Source organism: Pseudorasbora parva, chromosome 19, assembly GCF_024679245.1.
Source record: "Pseudorasbora parva isolate DD20220531a chromosome 19, ASM2467924v1, whole genome shotgun sequence".
Classification (NCBI taxonomy): domain Eukaryota; kingdom Metazoa; phylum Chordata; class Actinopteri; order Cypriniformes; family Gobionidae; genus Pseudorasbora; species Pseudorasbora parva.
This window is the reverse complement of record NC_090190.1, coordinates 32952493-32974847: the sequence shown is the minus strand read 5'-3', so window position 1 is coordinate 32974847 and position 22355 is coordinate 32952493. Positions and strand designations below refer to the sequence as shown.

Here is a 22355-nt window from a genome sequence, read left to right as displayed (position 1 = left end):
TGTTCATCCAGACAGCTTGTTGAACAGATAACACGCAGGTGTCAGCAGAGAGGGAGATAAGTACTGCGCCTGCCATCAAGAAGCCGATTATACTCATACCTCTGCGGGTTTCACCCCGTTCTTCATCTAACTAACGCGTGATTTGACGACAAGACAACCCGCGCGCTCATTCTGAGGAAGTTTCGCCTGCGCGCGAGATTTTATATGTATGGAAAGTTGATACAGGGGAATAATATTGACAACCATTGCGCTTATTCCCAGAGGAACTTTCCAAGGGCGGATGAATTACGCAGTGAGGAACGTCTGGATATTCTCTTCGGAAGTTTTTGGATCACGCGTGAGTCCGTTTGTGCAGGGAACTTACAGTGAATACAGTAAATAGGCTATACATGTTTGAAAGTGCTAATTGAGACCTGTATTGTTTTCTCTCAACATAATATTAATGGAGAAAGAACAAATATTATTTAATTCAAAACGCAGTTAAGTTTGCTTATGATATCAGTATTAAGTTGTGATAACATCAAAATTAGACCTTTTCATATTGAAAACATGAGGTTTTGTAAAGTAAACCTTAGGCCTATATGCTTTACAAGTACAAAAGGATTCTGTGTTTAAAAAGTGTGATGTCCTCATTCTGAGATTCTGCTCAATTCATCTACCAAATTAGTCATCAACCTGAACCTGCATTAATATCAGATCTGAATTATGGATGGAGATGGACAGCCTCCGGCTTCAAATGGTGACTCGAAGCTCCGTTCCAGAGGTGGCTTGTCCCTGAACAGCTGGCGGTCCTCTTCGAGGACTTTATTGCGAGGAGGAGAGGATGTGAACCGAAGGCTGCTGTCCATTGGGAACCACCAACAGGAGCAGACAGACTCGAGGGCCAGTCCCACCTCAAAGTCCCTTGAGGTGACTGCGGGGTTTGATGGCACAACATCAACCACCACCGTGAGCGCATCCACTCCATCTCACCTCAACAAATCCATAGCAGAGTCAATGGGTCCTGCGGGAGCCCCTCTGCCATCCGAATCAGAGGAAAGGGTCCAATCCACCAATGATGACCAATCCACATTTCTCCAGAGACAGTTCAGCTCTATACTACAGCCAGGGGTCAACAAGTTCTCGCTGCGGATGTTTGGGAGTGCGAAGGGTGTCGCTGCCGAGCAAGAAAGGATCAAGTCATTTGGGGTGTGGATTATACATCCATACAGTGACTTCAGGTGAGTGACGCTGGGGAAAGGGAAAATATGACATGGCATAATGTCAAACAAGGGGAGTGTTGTTGTGGCTGTAAAAAATATTCTTAAATCAGGTAAACATCCAATTTTACTTGATTTTAGTCGTTTTTGTTTTTTGATTTTAAAGGTTACCTTAATGTTCTCAAGACAATTCCTCTTTTTCATTTAAAAAAATGTTGGTTTGACTTTAAAACAAGTCAATAAAATAATATTTTTTTCAGTTTAAATATATATACTTTTGCATAGTGGTCCTGACCATAGACTGCAAAAAAGGTTCTGACCCGTTTGTCCTCTTCACAACATGTACTGGGGTGTGAATTATTTTGCTAGTTTTTTATTTTGTTATCTTGAGATATTAGGACGATTTAGTTCCTGTAGTTAAAATGATTGGTTGTTTATTACCCTTTTTGTGTTTCATGTACCAACTTTTGAGGCTTCTGTGTGGCACTTGATGAGTGTTTTTTCATCGAGTACTACTGATGTGGTCAGTTTTGTTCTTCAAGTGTTATTTTAGTAGTGTTAAAATAATATTATAATATTATTGTTATTATTATTTCTTCATTTTCATTTTAAGCAGTTTGTATTTGAGTTGGTTTTGCCATTTTTTTCTTGTGGAATTTTGTCATTTTTATTATTTAAAAAAAAATATTTTAAACAAATGTAAAATATTTCACATATATATATATATATATATATATATATATATATATATATATATATATATATATATATATATATATATATATATATATATATACATATACACACACACTCCCCTAAAGGATTATTAGGAACACCAATACTCTGTTTGACCCTCTTTCACCTTCAGAATTGCCTTAATTCTATGTGGCATTGACTCAACAAGGTGCTGAAAGCATTCTTTAGAAATGTTGGCCTATATTGATTGGATAGCATCTTGCAGTTGATGGAGATTTGTGGGATGCACATCCACGGCACGAAGCTCCCGTTCCACCACATCCCAAAGATGCTCATAAATATACACTGATGAGCCAAAACATTATAACCAGTCACAGGTGAAGCAAAGATCTTTGATCATCTCTTAACAAGGCCACATATTAAGATCTGGGTAGATCAGATGCTAACGAAACAATCAGTTCTCATAAACAATGTGTTGGATGCAGGAGAAATGGTCAGAAATAAAAATCTGAGCGACAAGGGCCAGATTGTTATGGCAAGGCGACTGGGTCAGAGTATCTGTGAAATTTCAAGGCTTGTGGATTTCTCCTGGGCAGCAGTGGTGAGAACAAACCGGCGGGCAACGAAGGCTGTCTGGTCTGAGCCAACAGAAGGTCTCCTGTGGCACAAATTACACAACATTTTTAATGATGGTTATGGGACGAATGTGTCACACAACACAAATGTGCATATGATGACCCCTGTCCACCGAGAGGGCACTGGCACGTGAGTGTCAAAACTGGACTTTGGAGCAGTGGAAGAAGGTTGACTGGTCCCATGAGTCCCATTTTCTTTTACATCATGTGGATGGCTGTGTACATGTGCAGCGTTTACTTGGGAAAATGATGGAACCTGCATACACTATGGGAGAAGAACAAGCCTGTGGAGGGAGTGTGATGCCATGTTCTGTTGGGAAAACCCGGGTCTGGCCATTATGTGGACGTAAATTTTACACATGCTACCTACCTAAACATTGTTGCAGACCATACATGCCTTCAAGACAGTAGTGTTCCTTGGTGGAAGTGGCCTCTTTCAAGAGGATAATTCACTCTGCCGGACTGCGCATGTTGTTCAGGAATGATTTGAGGAAAATGATGAAGAGTTCAAGGTGTTGTGCTGGCCTCCAAATTCCCCAGATCTCAGTCCAGTTATCATCTGTGGGATGTGCTAGACCAACAAGTTTGATCCACTGCGGCTCCATCTCGCAACCTACAGGACTTGAAGGATCTGCTTTTAATGTCTTGGTGCCAGATACCACAGCACACATTCAGGGCTCTTGTAGAGTCGATCAGCAAGTCGATACTGTTTTGGTAGGACGACGGGGACCTACAGGATATTAGACCGGTGGTCATAATGTTTTGGCTTATCGGTGTATCTCAATAGTGAATAGCTGTGATGTGAGAACACACCTCGCAATACAACTTAACTTTCATTGCTATCAATTATCATACAATATCAGCAAGCACTTGTCACAAATCAGGTCCTAATAGCACGTACCTTTCAATCACCACAGTAAAGCACAATGCTCCTCACAGGTCAGTTACAGCGCTTTCCCTTATAGAGTTACCATTAGCCAGAAAAGGGTATCATTTTTAAAAGCTGGGCTGGAAGGACCAACTCGGTTACAGAGTGTCAGGTTAATGTTCTTTGTCTGAAACACGTATTCAGAGAAAGCAGTAAATGTCAGGGGATAAACGGATTGTGTTTTCAGAGAGCAAGACATGATCAGCAACTCAAACTCCACAGCTGTTTCATACACAGTCCAAAGAGAAAAATATGTGTGCATACATAGATCAAAACTAACATTTTGAATCCTTAATTCAATTTATTGATACGCCAGAAACACCAGTTACCAGTTATAGTTTTTAAACTATAATTTGCTTAATGTGCCAAAATCTTCCTTTTAGCTAAAGTAAAATAAACCCTCGAGCCTCTTGAATTACTCCAGTTTAATCAACATAGATCAAATGCATTTTTAATTTCCCGGCCCAGTTACTTTTAACATTGCTGTTAATTACTTGAACTCCATACTTACTGATAACATTCAACATACATTTTTAAACTCGGACATCTTAACATGGGAAAGTATGATAGGTTAAAAGGTCATCACAACTTGAATCATCACCAAAACTATTACTTTTTATCCATTGGCAAGGTTGTTAATAGATTTTTAGCAGATTCGTCATGAATTCTTTTCCTCATTTTACACAAGAAATATATTGTGGATGACTTTTGATTAACTAGAAAGGGATAGTTCACCCAAAAATGTAATTAAATTTACCACTTGATTTACTCCCAGTCAAGCCGTCCTAAGTGAATATGACATTCTTCTTGCACACGAATACAATCAGTTATATATGTAAGCAAATTCCTGGCTCTTCCAAGCTTTATAATGTCAGTGAATGGAGGATGAAGTTTTGAAGCCCAAAAAAGTGAATGCACCCATCATAAAATTAATCCACATGGCTCTGGGGAGAGGCCTTCTGAAGCAAAGTGGTGCTTTTAGGTAAGAAAAAAAGAACAATATTCACACTTAAAACTTTATAAACTAAAATAACTAGCTTCCGACAGATGATTGTAAACGGATTTATGGCGATTATAGTAACCCCTGACCTGAATTTTTAAAGAGAAATGTCAGAGGATTTCGATATAAGAGAAGAGAAGGTTGTTTGTTGTCCAGCCCTCTTAGTTTGAATCGCGAGAGGTGTCAAAGCGTACTTCACTTCCTACGTCATATATCGCATGAGGGATTACTCTTTTGGTGCAAGTCGACTTGCGTAGGTGAGTAAATCATGGGGGAATTTTCATTTTTGGGTGAACAATCTCTTTAAGTGCCATGTTTTTAGTGCAAACCTACTCACCTAGAGTTCATGTCAATAGTTTTCATCTTTGGAGTTGTCTGATACTGATAAAAACAACCTCCAAATTGAATCACTGTTGCTTTCATTCTAAAATGAAAACCATTAAAACACATTTAAATTTTAAAAACTGTATTCGATTACCCACTCATTCCAGGTGACTGACGTTGCTTTGGAAAATATGACCACATGTGGAAACTTCAAACCACTGAACCCATGTACGGTAGTGCGCAAAAGACTGCATATCCAATTTAAACAGTCGCATTCTGTACAGTATGTTCACGACTCTCCGTTACCACTTTAGTAATTAACATGGAGAGGAATGTTTTGCAAGACGTGTAATTGACTTACTTTGTTCAAGGTCGTATTCACTCTTAGAAGAAAAGGTTCTATGTAGCACCTTAGGGTTTCTATTAGACATATATACACTGTAGAACTATTTAAGAGTTCCCATCATGGGATCATTTTATTTTAAAATGACATTTTTCCAGCTCAGTACCATATTTTATCACTAGAATAACTGAGATAACCTGTTAAACCTGAAATTATTATGCAATCATCTAAGACATTTCTCCTTATAAAGAATATTTTTGGCATAAAGCTGTCTTTAAAACCAAGTCAAAGACCCTAGGGTTCTGTGTAAAAGCCCATTGAACCGTTTTTTTCTTTCTAAATGTGTAGATACTTATTTGAATGAATGGATCATTTACGTGTAATTTTGAATTAAACATTTTGACCTTAATAGATTACCAGGTGTGCTTTACAGAGTCACATATATTTGTTTCTTAGAAAATAATCTTTTATTTATCTGCAAATGTCTGGGGCTGGTTGACTTTTTTTTCCACGAAACACGGGACGTCGCCATAGGACAGCATCTTATGTTACAGAGACAGTCACCGTATAGCACCCTGAAAGACTGCTCTAGTGACCTTCAGGTTTCCAGGCTAGACTATTGGGATATAATGCACTGAATTTTTCTCCACTTTATTGGATTATTAGTTTAGAGGCAACATAAGTTACTAAAAAGCATCAAAGTTCACACAAAAGAGCAAAATTATTAGCGTTTGCATTAGGGATGTATGATATATTGCTTACTGACTGATATAAATTTGATTGTATTTTTATTTATATTTTATGTATTTTAATGTATTGTTATTGGTAAATAAATATTGTGTGTGTGTGTGTGTGTATATATATATATATATATATATATATATATATATATATATATATATATATATATATATATATATATATATATATATATATATATATATACATGGATATATAAACATTTTTAGTGCTGCAAGATTATTCGCAATTTATCGCTTTGAAAATAAAAGTTTGTGTTTACATAATATACAGTGAGGAAAATAAGTATTTAAACACACTGCTATTTTGCAAGTTCTCCCACTTAGAAATCATGGAGGGGTCTGAAATTATCATAGGTGCAGTGCATGTCCACTGTGAGAGACATAATGTAAATTTTAAAAAAAATCCAGAAATCATAATATATGATTTTTTAACTATTTATTTGTATGATACAGCTGCAAATAAGTATTTGAACACCTGTCTATCAGCTAGAATTCTGACCCTCAAAGACCTGTTAGTCTGACTTTAAAGGGATCCCCTGGTGTTGAGACTTGTATGGCTTAATATAACATAAATGATGTCTCTTACTGAATTATGTAGTAGAAAACCCATGAAAGATCTACGTTATTTTAAAAATCGATTTTATATTTGGACCATGGGCGGCGCCATTTTGTTTGCGTTCTAGGTTGATGACGTAGAGTGGTTGAACTCCTCAATCAGCTGGCATTACCCGTAGCTATTTTTACCACAACGCAACTCGAAAATTGTTTCAGAGTTAAACAAAACCAATGAATTCCTTTGTAATTATACTTAAAACACACTCAAACATACATGTGCACACAAACTCACCTACACAAGTCACAAACAGATCGGCGGGCGCGCACACGACAGGCTCTGTCTCAATCGAGATGTTGGGCTGCTCAGTCTCCACGACAGGGGCTGAATCTGAAATCGACCCTATACCCTTAAATAGGGCATTATTTGAAGGGACGGACATTTGTAGTGTTGTCCGACACCATAGTGGACATGTTCGAGTGCAGTCATTCAGTCTCACGTTCACCGCAATAACGAGTAAAGCCGATTTACAAACAGCTGTCCGACTTCACGCACCCAAACATACATGTGCACACAAACTCTCTCTCTCACACAGACTCACACACACCCCAACAGATCGGCGCGAACACACACACACACACACACACACCAACAGATCGGCGCGAACACACACACACACGCACGCACTGCGCGCGCATACATAAGTTAACCCTCAATCTATTCCCTGTGTTGATATCCTGTTCAACACATCCTGTTCCCTAGATAGACTGTTGATAGTAGATTAACTATAATGCCTAATGTGACCAGCAGAGGGAAATATCTAGGTAGGACGATGGGATAAAGTAACGTGAGGAAGAGAGGCAGGATGTTTTGGTGATGATGCATGCGATTGAGACAGAGCAGTCAGGTGTGTGTGTGCGCGCCCGCCGATCTGTTTGTGACTTGTGTAGGTGAGTTTGTGTGCACATGTATGTTTGAGTGTGTTTTAAGTACAATTACAAAGCAATTCATTTGTTTTGTTTAACTCTGAAACAATTTTCGAGTTGCGTTGTGGTAAAAATAGCAACGGGTAACGCCAGCTGATTGAGGAGTTCAACCACTCTACGTCATCAACCTAGAACGCAAACAAAATGGCGCCGCCCATGGTCCAAATATAAAATCGATTTTTTAAATAACGTAGATCTTTCATGGGTTTTCTACCACATAATTCAGTAAGAGACATCATTTATGTTATATTAACCCACATGGAAAGAACCTATATGAGGATATATGCGCATATATGAAACATATATGCAGCTTATATGTACATATATGCTGCATATATGCACATATATGATAATATGTATGCTGCATATATGCACATATATAATATGTATGCTGCATATATGCACATATATGATAATATGTATGCTGCATATATGCACATATATTCCACATATAGGTAAAATTGAGGTGCATATATGTGCATATCAGGCCATATAGGTCTCCTGTATTGCTTCTTTATATCCACATATAAGCCATATAAGATATGTCTCAGCTCATGGCAGGATCCGGTCATAGCTCAATGTAATTTTACAGGTTATGGTCTGTATTATTTGTTTTGTTTTTTGTTTTTACAGAATTTTCCTGTTTTTTCATTATACAAGAAATGCCTGGTGTTTTACAGATATTCGCTGTAATTTAAATTTCGACTATTAAATTTACAGGAATTGCTTGTATTCTGGTAGCCTATTACATCTGTTTTTTTTTTTAAGATGGATTTTTACAGAATAATATGTAATTTTAGCCTATACATAAAAGTGTGATTAATATTTTACAGATTTTTTTTTGTAAAATTAGAAAAAAGTAAACGAATGTTTAACTACAGAAATCAGCAGTCATTCAACATGTTTTACTTAACATTTAAGATAATGTGTTGGTTAGTGAGTTGTTTTAGGCTAAATAATAGTATTTGTACATTAGGCCTATACATATTAGTCAAACTATAAATTGGATTGTAGCTACTAATCTTTTAACCTTGTCTTGCAAACAAAAAAAAGAAGCTAATTTTGATAATTTTTTGCACTGACTAATTCTCCCCTAAATTTCCTAACCACATCTATTCATGTACATTTGATGGGTTTCCAAATCCAGTTGCAAATGCAGCTGTGTGTGTGTGTGCATGTGCGTGTGCTTGCATGCGCGCGCGCGTGACGCAGTTTCAAATTTGCTGCCGGTTAATTTTCCGTTAGTCACGCCCACAACAGTTTGCGGAGAGGTAACGTTACAGTGATGTTAGAGCGGGTGATTTGATTTTATATTAGGCTAAGCTACACTCGTGAAGTGAGTCGTGAGATTAACTGGATTTGAGCAGCCGTGAGCAGGATCTCGGAACTATGTGAGGAAAAATAACGCGCCATTTCAGCGAGAATGTCTCGGCAACTACAGCGACTTTTGACAAGCAGCGGCCATCATATCAACCGATCACTGGGCTGAGGTAAGAGTCTCATTCTATGATATTTATATCGTGTGGCTGCACATTGATGTTGTTGGTTGTTTTAAAGCTGTTGTTAACATTTCTAATCGTTGTTCAGTCACATAACTGGCGTTGAGAGTAAAACACTGAAAATTATAGCAGTTCAGGCCTCTTTCAATTTTCCATCTGTTTAACCAAGATTAACTTAGCTATTCATAAAGTTTGAAAGGTTGTATGTGGTATGTTACCGTCATTATATCTTTTGAAACAATGAACTAACGTTATCGATTAACTATAGGCCTATATATATATATATATAGCTCTGGAAAAATGAAAATATATTATATTATCATCGATCCAGATGATTGGACAGTTACGTTACACCCCTAGAGTTATATGATGCAGCTAACGTTTCAGTTAAGTCTTCCAGATCACATTAGGTTGAGGTTTTTGGTCTCAGTAAAACATGCTGGCATGTTTTAATTAATGTAATAGTCCTATTTTTTTATTTGTATTATTTTTTTATGCTTTTTTGTGTGATTTCAGGTCCTGTGGAAAGACTGGAGGTCTACAGCAGGCGAGCATTGCAGGTGTGGAATAAGGGCACTGTTCCTCTCATTCAACAAATTCTTTGTTTGCATCTTATCATGCAGCTGTTTTGAATAGTATTTTGTTATAATTGCAACTAGAATAATTCAGAAACATGGCTTTTCCTATCACTGCTATCCTGACACATCTCTCTACCCTTCATTCCAGCGGATGATCAGCCGGTAGCTGCTCGCATCTCAGCCTGCTTGATGGAAATTTCCGACCTTCACCTGGATGACCTTTACCTTCAACTCAACCTCGCCAAGACGGAAGTGCTCGTGGTTTCAGCCAGCCCTACCTTGGTGTTATAACTGATCAGTTAATCTTCACAGACCACATTGCTAGAACTGCCCGATCTTTAGATTTTCCTTGTACAGCATTGGGATGATCAGGCCATTCCTATCGAAACATGCTACACAACTCATCCAAGCTCATGTTCCAGCCACTGGCATCAGTGTTTGCTGATGCACTGTGAAGACTTGCGCTGTGAAGGCAAATGGCGCATTGTGGTGCCATCCCAAAGAGGCACAAAATCACTTTCACAGACCTTTATCTGGACTGTTCCATGCTGGTGGAATAACCTGACTAACTCCAGCCATTTTCAGGAGACCACTAAAGATGCATTCTTTTGTGAACACATGACCCATTAAAACTAGCTCTTTTCTGTTGCTTTGGATAAAATTTAATTGTACATGTGTAAAATAATGACTGCAATGTGACAGTATAAAAATAGAAAGATAATTGTCTTTTAATGTAGATATTTTTGCATATTCTAAATTATATACTAAGCTTGTATTTCCTACAACAGAAGTAACTTGACATATGTGTTATGTAAAATGACTAATAATGTAAATGTGCAGTTTCTGTACAATATTTTGTAAATTTAACAGAAATTGGCTGTAAAGGTTGCTATTTATGTACAAGTAGGCCTACTTAATTTAGAGGTTGAAGTTGTGAGTGGTTCTGTTCAAATAAATATTAATACTGTAAATATGCAAACATGTTTTTGAATTGATGTGCTTACTGCATTTTTATAAATAATATCTTAGTTATTGTACATAGAAAACATATATTTTAAAAGTAAATTACTGTAGATGGACAGCAGGTTTGTAAAATAAATTTGATTGAAAATTTGATGTTTTATGTGTAATTTAACATAATTGATAATTTTTTTACAGTGTAGGTGAACATATAGGTGCATATATGCACACATATAAGTGCATATATGTACATATATGTGCATATATATACATATATGTACATATATGTACATATAATATAGGAAAACGGCCAATTTTATATATGTCACATATATTAAAAACCTATATCAAATCCTATATTAAAACATATATGTTTATATAGGTTCTTTCCATGTGGGAAGCCATACAAGTCTCAACACCATGGGATCCCTTAAAATGTCCACCTCCACTCCATTTATTATCCTAAATTAGATGCACCTGTTTGAGGTCGTTAGCTGCATAAAGACACCTGTTTACCCCATTCAATCAGTAAGAATCCAACTACTAACATGGCCATGACCAAAGAGCAGTCCAAAGACACTAGAGACAAAATTGTACACCTCCACAAGACTGGAAAAGGCTACGGGGAAATTGCCAAGCAGCTTGTTAAAAAAGGTCCTGCTTTAGGGGTGTTTTTCTGCACATGGGACTGGGCGACTGCACTGTATTAAGGAGAGGATGACCGGGGCCATGTATTGCAAGATTTTGGGGAACAACCCTCAGTTAGAGCATTGAAGATGGTTCGAGGCTGGGTCTTCCAACATGACAATGTCCCGAAGCACAGCCAGGATATCCAATGAGTGGCTCTGTAAGAAGCATATCAAGGTTCTGGCGTGGCCTAGCCAGTCTCCAGACCTAAACCCAATAGAGAATCTTTGGAGGGAGCTCAAACTCTGTGTTTCTCAGCGACTGGCCAGAAACCTGACTGATCTAGAGAAGATCTGTGTGGAGGAGTGGGCCAAAATCCCTCCTGCAGTGTGTGCAAACCTGGTGAAAAACTACAGGAAAAGTAATTGCAAACAAAGGCTACTGTACCAAATATTAACATTGATTTTCTCAGGTGTTCAAATACAGCTTTATCATACAAATAAATAGTAAAAAAAAAATCATACAATGTGATTTCATTTTTTTGATTATGTCTCTCACACAGTGGACATGTACCTACGATGACAATTTCAGACCCCTCTATTATTTCTAAGTGGGAGAACTTGCAAAATAACAGGGTGTTCAAATACTTATTTTCCTTACTGTATGTGTGTGTTCTGTGTATAATTATGTTTATATATATAAATACACACACACATATACATGTTTAAATAGAAGAAAAATGTGTTATATTTATATATAAACTATATATAATATATATGATATAAATAATATACAGTATATACATATTTCTTAAATTTATACATGTGTGTGTATTAAAATATAGATGATATTTATACCCAGTACACACATTGTGTAATACAAACTTTTATTTTATATATATATATGTATATGCATGCATGCATACATACACACACTATATATAGTCTGACTGATAATAAATATTTCATTTGTATGATACAATTATATTTATAATGATAAAGATACGTAATTGTTTGCTCTCTTCCCATATTTTTACATTACTGTCATCTAATGCTTATTTAAGTTAATATCTAAAAATACCGATAATTTCATAACACTAATTTTAGTTTTTAGTGTTTAATTAATTAATTAATTATTAATTTTATAAATATAAATACATTTATTATTTTATTTATTTATTTTAGATAAAATAGTGGATGTTTTTAATATTTGGCTATGTTTCAGTTATTGGCCATCACATAAAAATCATTTTCAGCTTATCGATTTGTTGTTAAAATGTACATTCTTTAATTTGTATTTACATGGTTGGTTGTAGAAGTTAATTTAAATGCACATACTCCAGGGAGAATCCATCCTTTGGTCCTTACATCATGCATCTTCACACACAGGTTCTATTGGGACTTGGTTATACTTTGCCTGATGATGGGCAACCTCATAATTCTACCATGGGGTATCACCTTCTTTGAGGATCAGAACACGCTGCCGTGGATCACCTTCAACGTGGCCTCTGACACCCTATTCCTGGCTGACCTCGTCTTCAACTTTCGTACCGGCATTATGGAAGGCGACAACTCCCAAATCATCTTGGACCCGCAAGTGATCAGTCGGCGTTACCTGCGAGGCTGGTTTATGATAGACTTCATCTCCTCTATTCCGGTGGACTACATCTTCCTTATAGTGGATATAGAGTCTCGGCTGGAGTCTGCAGAGGTGTACCGTACTGCCAGGGCACTGCGCATCGTCCGCTTCACCAAGATCCTCAGCCTGCTCAGATTGTTGCGCTTGTCCAGATTGATACGTTACATTCATCAGTGGGAAGAGGTGAGTAGAAAAATGGATAGAAGTAATAAAGACCAGGAGTGCAAAGAAGGAAATATATTTGCTAAAACCTTGCCAATTCGGACTTACCAAAAATATTGAGACACCCCTCAAAATCATTAATTCAGGTGTTCCGATAACTTCCATGGCCAAAGGTGTATAAAATCAAGCACCTAGGCATGCAAACTGCTTCTACAAACATTTGTGAAAGAATGGGTCGCTTTCAGAATCTCAGTGAATTCAAGCGTGCTACCGTGATGACGTGCCAAAAGCAACTCACAGAGCGGGGTAAGAGCATGCTACGGTGCACAGATCGCATAAGTCGACAACTTTCTGCGGAGTCAGTAGCTACAGACAATCCAAACTTTGTGTGGTCTTCAAATTAGCTCAAGAACAGTGTGTAGAGAGCTTCATGGAATGGGTTTCCATGGCCAAGCAGCTGCATCCAAGCCTTACATCACCAAGTGCAATGCAAAGCGTCAGATGCCGTGGTGTAAAGCACGCCACCACTGGACTCTAGAGCAGTGGAGACGTGTTCTCTGGAGAGACGAATCACGCTTCTCTGTGTGGAAATCCAATGGACGAGTCTAGGCTTGGTGATTGTCAAGGAGAACCGTATTTGCCTGACTGCATTGTGCCACGTGTAAAGTTTGGTGGAGGGGGATTATAGTGTGGGGTTGTTTTTCAGGGGCTGGGCTTTCCCCCTTAGATCCAGTGAAAGGAATTCTTATAATAATTTTCTAGCTATAACAGTTGTAGTTCTAACTGTACTATCTCTCACTTTTTCCCTACAGATCTTCCATATGACCTATGACCTTGCAAGCGCAGTGGTTCGCATAGTGAATCTGATTGGAATGATGCTGCTACTTTGTCACTGGGATGGGTGCTTTCAGTTCATGGTGCCCATGTTGCAAGACTTTCCACCAAACTGCTGGGTCTCCAAAAACAACATGGTGGTATGAGGTTGTTTTAGGTTTTAGGTTTAGGTATGTTTGAGGTTGTTGATTAATGTCTCAAAAATGCGCTAGTTTGTTGAGAAATGCAGAAAATGCACTTCTACTCCCTAAATAATGTCCTAGAGCGTTGTGTGGTGTGTTCACACTTAGTTCAGTTCTTTCGGTTCTGTTGGTCTGGACCAAAAAAGAAAATGATGCATTTAGTTCTGGTTTGCTTAGCATTTATAATGTCATTTTTTAAAGACATAAAAATACAAAACATAAATATACAAAACAAAAAATAGCTTTTATAACACGTATTTTGCTAGCGTGTGTGGGGTAAATGAAATGATGTATGTGCATACATAAAAGTTGTGATCAAAAGTGATATCCGGCCTAGGAAAATTGACATCTTTTCCCTTTATTCAAAGTTTTTTGGGTTACGATTTTGTAATTATATTACTGTACGTAGATTTGCTTGGAATCAATATTTTTGTCCAAGCTGTCATACAAAGAAATTATGAACACAAGCAAAAGCAAAAGAGAACCAATGAAATATTAATAACTGATTATGTTGTAGTCATGTATGCTTTTCTCTGCCGTTCTTTTTTCTATAGTAAAATAAAACCTGTAGCTTTAGTTTCCCCTTTTTTGCCAAATAATTTTTTCAGATCAATACCTTAACCAAGTTTAGTGTTGTTTTCCACCCATATTTAAATGATTAAAAATAAATAAAATATTATCCTCATATTTTAATGGCTTAATTTATTATGTTGGGTCATTAACTATTATGCCCTAATTTATCAGATGTAACATAAGTACCCAGGTCCCCAGAATGTGTCTGTACATTTTCAGCTCAAAATAGCCCATAGATCATTTGGAAAGAAAAACATGGGGTTTTCGTGTATGTATCTTTAAATGCAAATGAGCTGCTGCTCCGCACCCCGCTTTCCAAAAGAGGGTGCAGCCTATACAGCTCTTGCCTCAGAATACTCTGTCACTAAACTAAACTAAAACATCTATATGGTTTTTATCATGTGATTATCTGACATGACATTGCAGTTCTTCATCATCATGGAAGTTTATGACCTGCATGCGTTTTAAAGCCATAACAGTCTAAACTTCTGATTTATGGTTTTCTGAGTGCACACATCTGAAACACACACACGGAAATCCTGATGTCAGATGGTGCGTCCCGTGAGTATTTAACTAAGTTCTCTTTCATGTCTTGTTGAGTCTTCTTTCAGTCAAAAGAGTTTATTTGGAAGCGACAGAGACCCACTGATAAGGTGGGTCTCCATCCGCTTGTTTGGTGAGCCCCAGGGTTCAGGTGGCAGCATTCACGTTTAGTCAAATCATGAACCACACTAACAGAGCAATTACACCAATCTAACCAAAACCGCCAAGTGTGAGCACACCCTAAGTTTCGCTTTAAATTGACATATTATCAATATTTCTTTCTCTGTCAGAATTCCACTTGGGATGTCCAATACTCCTATGCCATTTTTATGGCCATGAGCCACATGCTGTGTATTGGGTATGGCGCACAGGCTCCTGAGGGACCAACTGACGTCTGGCTCACGATGATCAGCATGATTATTGGCGCCACCTGCTACGCCATGTTCTTGGGCAATGCCACCAACCTGGTCCAGTCCTTGGATGCTTCCCATCGTCAGTATCAAGAGAAGGTAATAGATGCTCAGTAATTATTTTAAAGCATTTTTGAGACACATTTTGTCTTATGTCAACAATTTGGTTGTCTGGTTTGTTACAGTATAAGCAGGTGGAACAGTACATGTCCTTCCACAAGCTGCCAGCTGACATGAGGCAGAGGATCCATGATTACTATGAGCACCGCTTCCAGGGCAAGATGTTTGATGAGGACAATATCCTCGGAGAACTCAGTGACCCGCTAAAAGAGGTTTTATTTCCTTTTTGGTTGGCATCACCAAGGCTTAATTGGCTATTGTTAGCCAATAGTAGCTATTTATACATTGTGTCTCATTCATTAACCTATGTGCTTATTCATGTGTAAAACCTACTTAGAATTTTTTTCATACACAAATCATGTTTTATCACTAACATTAGAAAGAAATTATTTGGGTCATTCCTGTTATCCAGTAACATTTTTCATAATAAAAAAGAAGAAGGGAAAAAGTGTGTTTTCTTGTGTTTAGCATTCTGCCAAATTCATGTTGATTTATGTAATAAAGGTTGCCAGTTTAACATCCTGTTTCACTTTAAAATGTCACATTATCTCCCATTATTTTTTATTTAAATTCTCAAATATAATCCCTTTTATTATCTCTTAGCATGTCTTAATTAAATAAGACAAATCTTAGGTCAGTTCTTAGCTTATAGAACTAAACAGCATGATGTTTGCTAATTGGGATGGATTTGTATGCCTAATCCATCTTGTTTTGTGTGTTTGACCTGCAGGAGATAGTGAACTATAACTGCCGTGGGCTGGTAGCTAACATGCCACTCTTCGCAAATGCCGATCCTCACTTCGTCACAGTGCTCCTCACAAAGTTACGCTTCGAGGTCTTTCAGCCAGGGGATATGATCATCCGTGAAGGGACGCTCGGTCGAAAAATGTACTTCATCCAGCATGGCTGTGTCAGTGTAATCACTCATGACAAAAAAGAGAAGCAACTGAATGATGGCTGCTACTTTGGGGGTGAGTTAGATTTTTCCTTAGATGAGTCAAATCAAATCAGATTTGTTTAGCGTGTATCACAATACACATTGTTTTAAAGCAGCTTTACAAATATTAATGTTACAATATTCAATATTCATTACAAATATTAATGTTTATAATTTCGGTAACACTTTACAATAAGGTTTAATTTTTTAACAGTTAATGTATTTACTAACATGAACTAACCATGAGCAATACATTTGTTACTGTATTTATTAATCTTTGTTAACGTTATTCATTGTTTGTTCATGTTATTTCACAGTGCATTAACTAATGCTAACAAATGCAGCTTTTCTTTTAATATGGAGTTGGCCAGCCCTATGCAGCTATAGCAGCTTCAACTCTACAGGGAAGGCTTTCCACAAGCTTTAGGAGTGTGTTTATGGGAATGTTTGACCATTTTTCTAGAAGTGCATTTGTGAGGTCACACACTGATGTTGGACGAGAAGGTCTGGCTCGCAGTCTCCTCTCTAATTTATCCTAAAGGTGTTCTGTCAGGTTGAGGTCAGGACTCTGTGCAGGCCAGTCAAGTTCCTTCGTCTTTATGGACCTTGCTTTGTGCATTCATGTCATTCGTGTGCATTCGCAGTCATGTTCAAACAGGAAGGGGCCATCCCCAAACTGTTCCCAAAAAGTTAGGAGGATGAAATTGTCCAAAATATCTGGGTATGATGAAGCATTAAGAGTTTCTTTCACTGAAACTAAGGGACCAACACTAGCCCCTGAAAAACAACCCCACACCATAGTCCCCCCTCTACCAAACTTTACACTTGGCACAATGCAGTCAGGCAAGTACCGTTCTCTTGGTAACCGCCAAATTCAGGCTAGTCCATTGGATTTCCAGAAAGAGAAGCGTGATCCATCTCTCCAGAGCCCCTTTCACACTGCGATTTCGGCAAATACACGGATAATGCGACCCGGCATTTGTTCCCGGGCCGCTAGATTTGGTCCATTCACACTGCCAGCGAAATACCGTAATATGTGCTCTTTCACACACAACCCGGAACGGTCCCGGGTCGAGTTGACACGAGACATCCTGATGTGACGTATAATGGCGAGCGATCTCAGCTTCAGCGTGGATAGTAAGGAGCTCCGTGGTCTCGACTTGTGTCCAGTTTGCACACGTTTCTGCTAGTTTAATTTTAGTTTCTTTTGTATACGAACACTCTCTGTGTTTAAAACACGACTAGCTCTTTTGGCACTGCAGGGTTGTATTATTGAAAAAAACAAGCTCTAGGAGTTGCACGATAACTACGTACACATTGCGGCATTAGTTTCGGCTTTTGTTCACACAGCGCTCATCCCGGGTCGAATACCGCAATATTACTAGGTCCCCGACCCGGGTCGAATTTGGTAATCAGTCCCGGGACGTGGTTGCTTTCACACAGAAGGCGACCCGGCAATGTTCCGGGAATATTGCGGGTCCGACGTGCAGTGTGAAAGGGGCTCAGAGAACACGTCTCCACTGCTCTAGATTCCAGTGGCGGTGTGCTTTACACCACTGCATCTGACGCTTTCCATTGCACTTGGTGATGTTAGGCTTGGATGCAGCTGCTCTGCCATGGAATCGCATTTCATGAAGCTCTCTACGCACCGTTCTTGAGCTAATCTGAAGGCCACACAAAGTTTGGAGGTCTGTAGCATGTGCTGACTCCATTCTGTGATTTTACATAGCCTACCACTTGTGGTAGTTGCTGTTGCTCCCAATTGCTTACAATTTGTTATACTACCACTAACAGTTGATTGTGGAATATTTAGTAGTGAGGAAATTTCCCGAATTGCACAGGTGGCAGCCATCACAGTACCACGCTTGAATTCACTGAGCTCCTAAGAGTGACCCATTCTTTCACAAATGTTTGTAGAAGCGTCTGCATTCCTAGGTGCTTGATTTTATACACACGAGGTCATGAAAGTGATTGGAACACCTGAATTCAATTATTTGGAGGGTTGTCCCAATACTTTTGGCAATATAGTGTATATAGGGCTTGACATTAATGCTTGTCCAGGATATTTAGATAATAGCTCAATGTGCATTAGACTTTGATACAAATTAGATTTAAGCTAAATATGTTCTGTTCCTCTTCTTTTTTTAGAGATATGTCTACTGACCCGTGGCCGTCGTACAGCCACTGTCAGAGCAGACACATACTGCAGACTTTACTCACTCAGTGTGGACAGCTTTAATGAGGTCTTAGAGGAGAACCCATTAATGAGGAGGGCGTTTGAGAGTGTGGCGGTGGACCGGCTGGACCGTGAGGGAAACAGCATTGTGCATTCATACAAAAGCATAGAGGATGATGGGGACTGATGGATTCTTTACCTGAACTCTCTCTGGGTAAACTTTGACTGGCCGAAGACTCACTGAATATGAATGAATGTAAAAAAAACAAGAAGGAAAGTGTTACAGTGTCCACATAATTGACATTAATGACAATGTACAGTTGCAGTATGCTGTGATTTTATCTAATTAAAATATATTTTCATTTATTTTTATTTATTTGACAATGCAATGTAAATCAATGTAAAAATAAGAATATCAGTCCTATAGTTTTGATCATATTTAACTGACTATTGATATCCTACTGGATCCATGCGATTCATTTTAGTCAGAAACATTAGTTAAGCAGGGACCTTGATCAATGTGATTACAAAATTACAAAATCAATATGTATGCAAAAAAATATATAGCAATACAGTTTAATTAACAATACAATTACACTAAGCACATAGCATAACATTACAACATTTTATTTACTTTGTTTTTCATTTCTATTGGGCTCCTACACTCTTAGAATAAATGGGACCATTCATATATAGAACCCTAAGTTTCAAAATGTTATACCAGAAAGGTTCTATAAGGAGAATTGTCTTAAATGATTGCATAATACTTTCATATTTAATGGGATATTTCACAATTCAGGGGACCTGTTACCAAAACTTAAATAAAGTTACAATTTTTAATTAATTGCTTTAATTAAACATTTTAAGTTGCAAACATTATTTTGTAGAGTTCCGATTTAACTGTTAATTTGAACTTAAATAGATTATTGATTGATTCCAGGGCTATAACTCTGCTAGTTGGAGCAACTTAATTTTGTAATTAATCAACCTAAAAATGTGTGTTTATGCTACAAATTAAGTTCCTCTAACTCAATGTAGCTTGTTGGTTGAATGTAAATTCACTCAAAGTTGTCATAACTCAAACAAATATATGCAAACTGTTGCATTCCTTTTTTTTTCTTTTTCTTGAGGCAACTTATGTTTTACTAGCTGTTTAATTCATAACATTTAATCAAAGTGAAACCCTAAAAACCTTTAAAAGGTTCTCTATATGAATCGTCCGACAGAACCATGTAGGGTTCTATAAAGAACCTTTTCTTCTGAGAGTGTATAGTTTCAAGTAGTAGCAGCTTATAGTCAGTGAATTGCTCCCTGTAAATTTTGCATTTTGCAAAACATCTCCAAGGTGATTTTGCATGTTTAACGCATTAATATTGTTGTCTTTGACATTGGTTTTAGTCAAACCCTCCAGTGAACGTGATTTGACCAAGTACAACATGTTACTGTATCAACATCTTTGTCTATCCTGGATCAACATTCCAATCAACCAATCAAAGTTTACAGTCAAGTTTAGGCTTACAAGCAGGGTTAGGTGCTTCTAAATCAGTGTTATACACCTATCATTTCCCTCTGATTTTAGGGATAAGTTATAGTTAGGGTTAGGTTTATAAGGAGTTAGTTCTACATTTTCAGACAGGAATGTTGTTCCAGGACCAACAAATAATTTTGATCCAGGAACTTTTTGGCAAAATCATGGTGACCCTGAATGAATCGAGTTAAATCAATCAACAACAAAAAAAGAAAATTATTGTTCTATTAGATGTTTAAAAACTCAGATTAAACTGAATTCTATCTGCTTTCCGGATCAACATTGAGCACTTAAGAATCATGCACTGTAACAAAAGATGTCTTCTGAAAGGCTTGGCTATAAGCTGGGACATCCTGTCTACTGCCCTCTTATCTTCATATTAAAGTATTAAACAATTTTAATCACATAATCGCTGATTAAACTCATTTGTTTGTCCTTAGTCATCTAGGAAAATCGGTTATAAAGAAAATAAACCTTTGAGAGGAAGTCGTTTTCAGATGTGCTTTTGAAGAAACAATTTAACTAATACATATAATACATATATATAATATTCCACCTTTTCATGTAATGTGTGATATTATAGAGATGAATGATGAGTATTATGGAAGAAAAAAAGTGATTCTGAGTATAAAAGTTTACTTGATGTTTCCACGTTGCTATGGAGATTGTTTTGGGGAACTTTTGTTTGGATTGCAACAATACACTAAGAGTGAGATGAGGATTATAATGATTTTTACAGCATTTTTTTAAAACCAAAATTCACCTTAAACTAAACAATAATAATAAGTGTAATATACAATTACTCTCTTTATGAGTCTGCATACAATTTGATAGAATATTATGCATCATGTCAACTGTCTAGTTTATGATTTCAATGAATTACAGTTTTCTTCATTTTATTATTTTCTTGCTATTTAAAATTACACTTCATGTTTGCTCAATTTATACTTGTATACAACAAAGGTGGTCTAAAATAATTACAAAGAGCATTTAGACAGTTAAGTCAGTTAAAATTGTATGATATCATTGCATAGATAGATAATATAATGTTAAAGTGTCAAGTGTCATCAGTTTCCAGTTGATGGGCCCCACTGACTTCCATTGTATGGAGAAAAAAATAACTATGGAAGTCAATGGGGGACAATCAACTGCTTGGTTACTGACATTCTTCAACATATATCTTTTTTGTTCAGCTGAAGAATAAAAATCATTCAGGTTTGGAACAACTTGAGGGTAATGATGACAGTATTTGCATTTTTAGGTGTCATTAGTAGATAGACACGCACCTGCAACTTCAGTCCTGTTGTCTTAAATCTCTCATTCTTAAAGATGTCATAGGCTATTGTAACAATGATATCATCCAGTTGTATTTGTGTGTTTGTAGGCAAACTTGTACAGCACAAATTTGGGAGGAGGCAGTAGAGGAACACCTCTTTCTAAACTGTTGAAAGAAAGACAAAATAAAAATGGGCAGAAACGTTAAAGTCTCAGTATTTTCCAAACACTTATTTATATGGAAAAGTGCAACTTGTTGCAATTTTCAGATTAAATATTCATATAACAAGACATTAGGGTTTATCATGTATTAGTACTACTGACATTAGCCTTAGAATTAAAATCATATGTATAGCTCAATGACACTCCACGCTTCTTGTAGGCTACCATTCAAAGTTCTTTAGAGACTTTGTGATCTGTTTTTGATGCTGAAACACAATGCATTGTTTGGAGGAGGCTCAATGCGCAGAAAGGATAACTAGAGCCACTGGAACAACGACTGTTCTGTCTATTTCTGGACCTGAGGGACTCCATGTGGAGAGACAGGCAAAGACACAGCATCCTAGACAGAAAGGCACAAAGGCCTTGCAGAAACTCCATCATATGTGATATATCATAATATCATATGTGTTCATGTAGGACCAAACATACAGAACCAGTGATGAGTGTATAGTCATTGCAATGACTGGAATGTAATGTGAATGTATATGATTTTCATTTGCACATCAGATATTCTGAAGGAGTCTGCTTGCCTGTTTTAAATTTTATCTATAAATGAAATATAGTCGCTGTAATTGCAAATAGAAGCTCAGTTCTATATCTTAGTATCTGGCTCAGTTTTATATCTTTTATATCTAGTATCAATGGCTATATAAAACAGTGTTGTGT

The 22355-nt window shown here is 37.3% G+C and overlaps 1 protein-coding gene and 1 long non-coding RNA gene across 4 annotated transcripts; both read left to right on the top strand.

Annotated features, from left to right (window-relative positions):
• Positions 1-33: 33 nt before the first annotated feature.
• On the top strand, positions 34-20540 carry hcn3 (hyperpolarization activated cyclic nucleotide-gated potassium channel 3). Of its 3 annotated transcripts, none has more exons than XM_067425263.1 (8): positions 34-337; positions 697-1220; positions 12478-12910; positions 13702-13863; positions 15312-15530; positions 15617-15763; positions 16282-16522; positions 18637-20540. In XM_067425263.1, the coding sequence occupies exons 2-8, from the start codon at positions 706-708 to the stop codon at positions 18849-18851; spliced, it is 1932 nt and encodes a 643-aa protein (XP_067281364.1). In that variant the 5' UTR covers positions 34-337; positions 697-705; the 3' UTR covers positions 18852-20540. The 3 variants fall into 3 exon arrangements, with proteins under 3 accessions (XP_067281364.1, XP_067281365.1, XP_067281363.1); XM_067425264.1 differs by having other exon boundaries at positions 668-1220; positions 13702-13860; XM_067425262.1 differs by having other exon boundaries at positions 668-1220.
• LOC137047666 (uncharacterized) lies at positions 8355-10618 on the top strand. Its single transcript, XR_010899222.1, has 3 exons — positions 8355-8915; positions 9441-9484; positions 9651-10618. It is a non-coding gene; the product is annotated as an uncharacterized lncRNA (long non-coding RNA).
• Positions 20541-22355: the final 1815 nt, after the last annotated feature.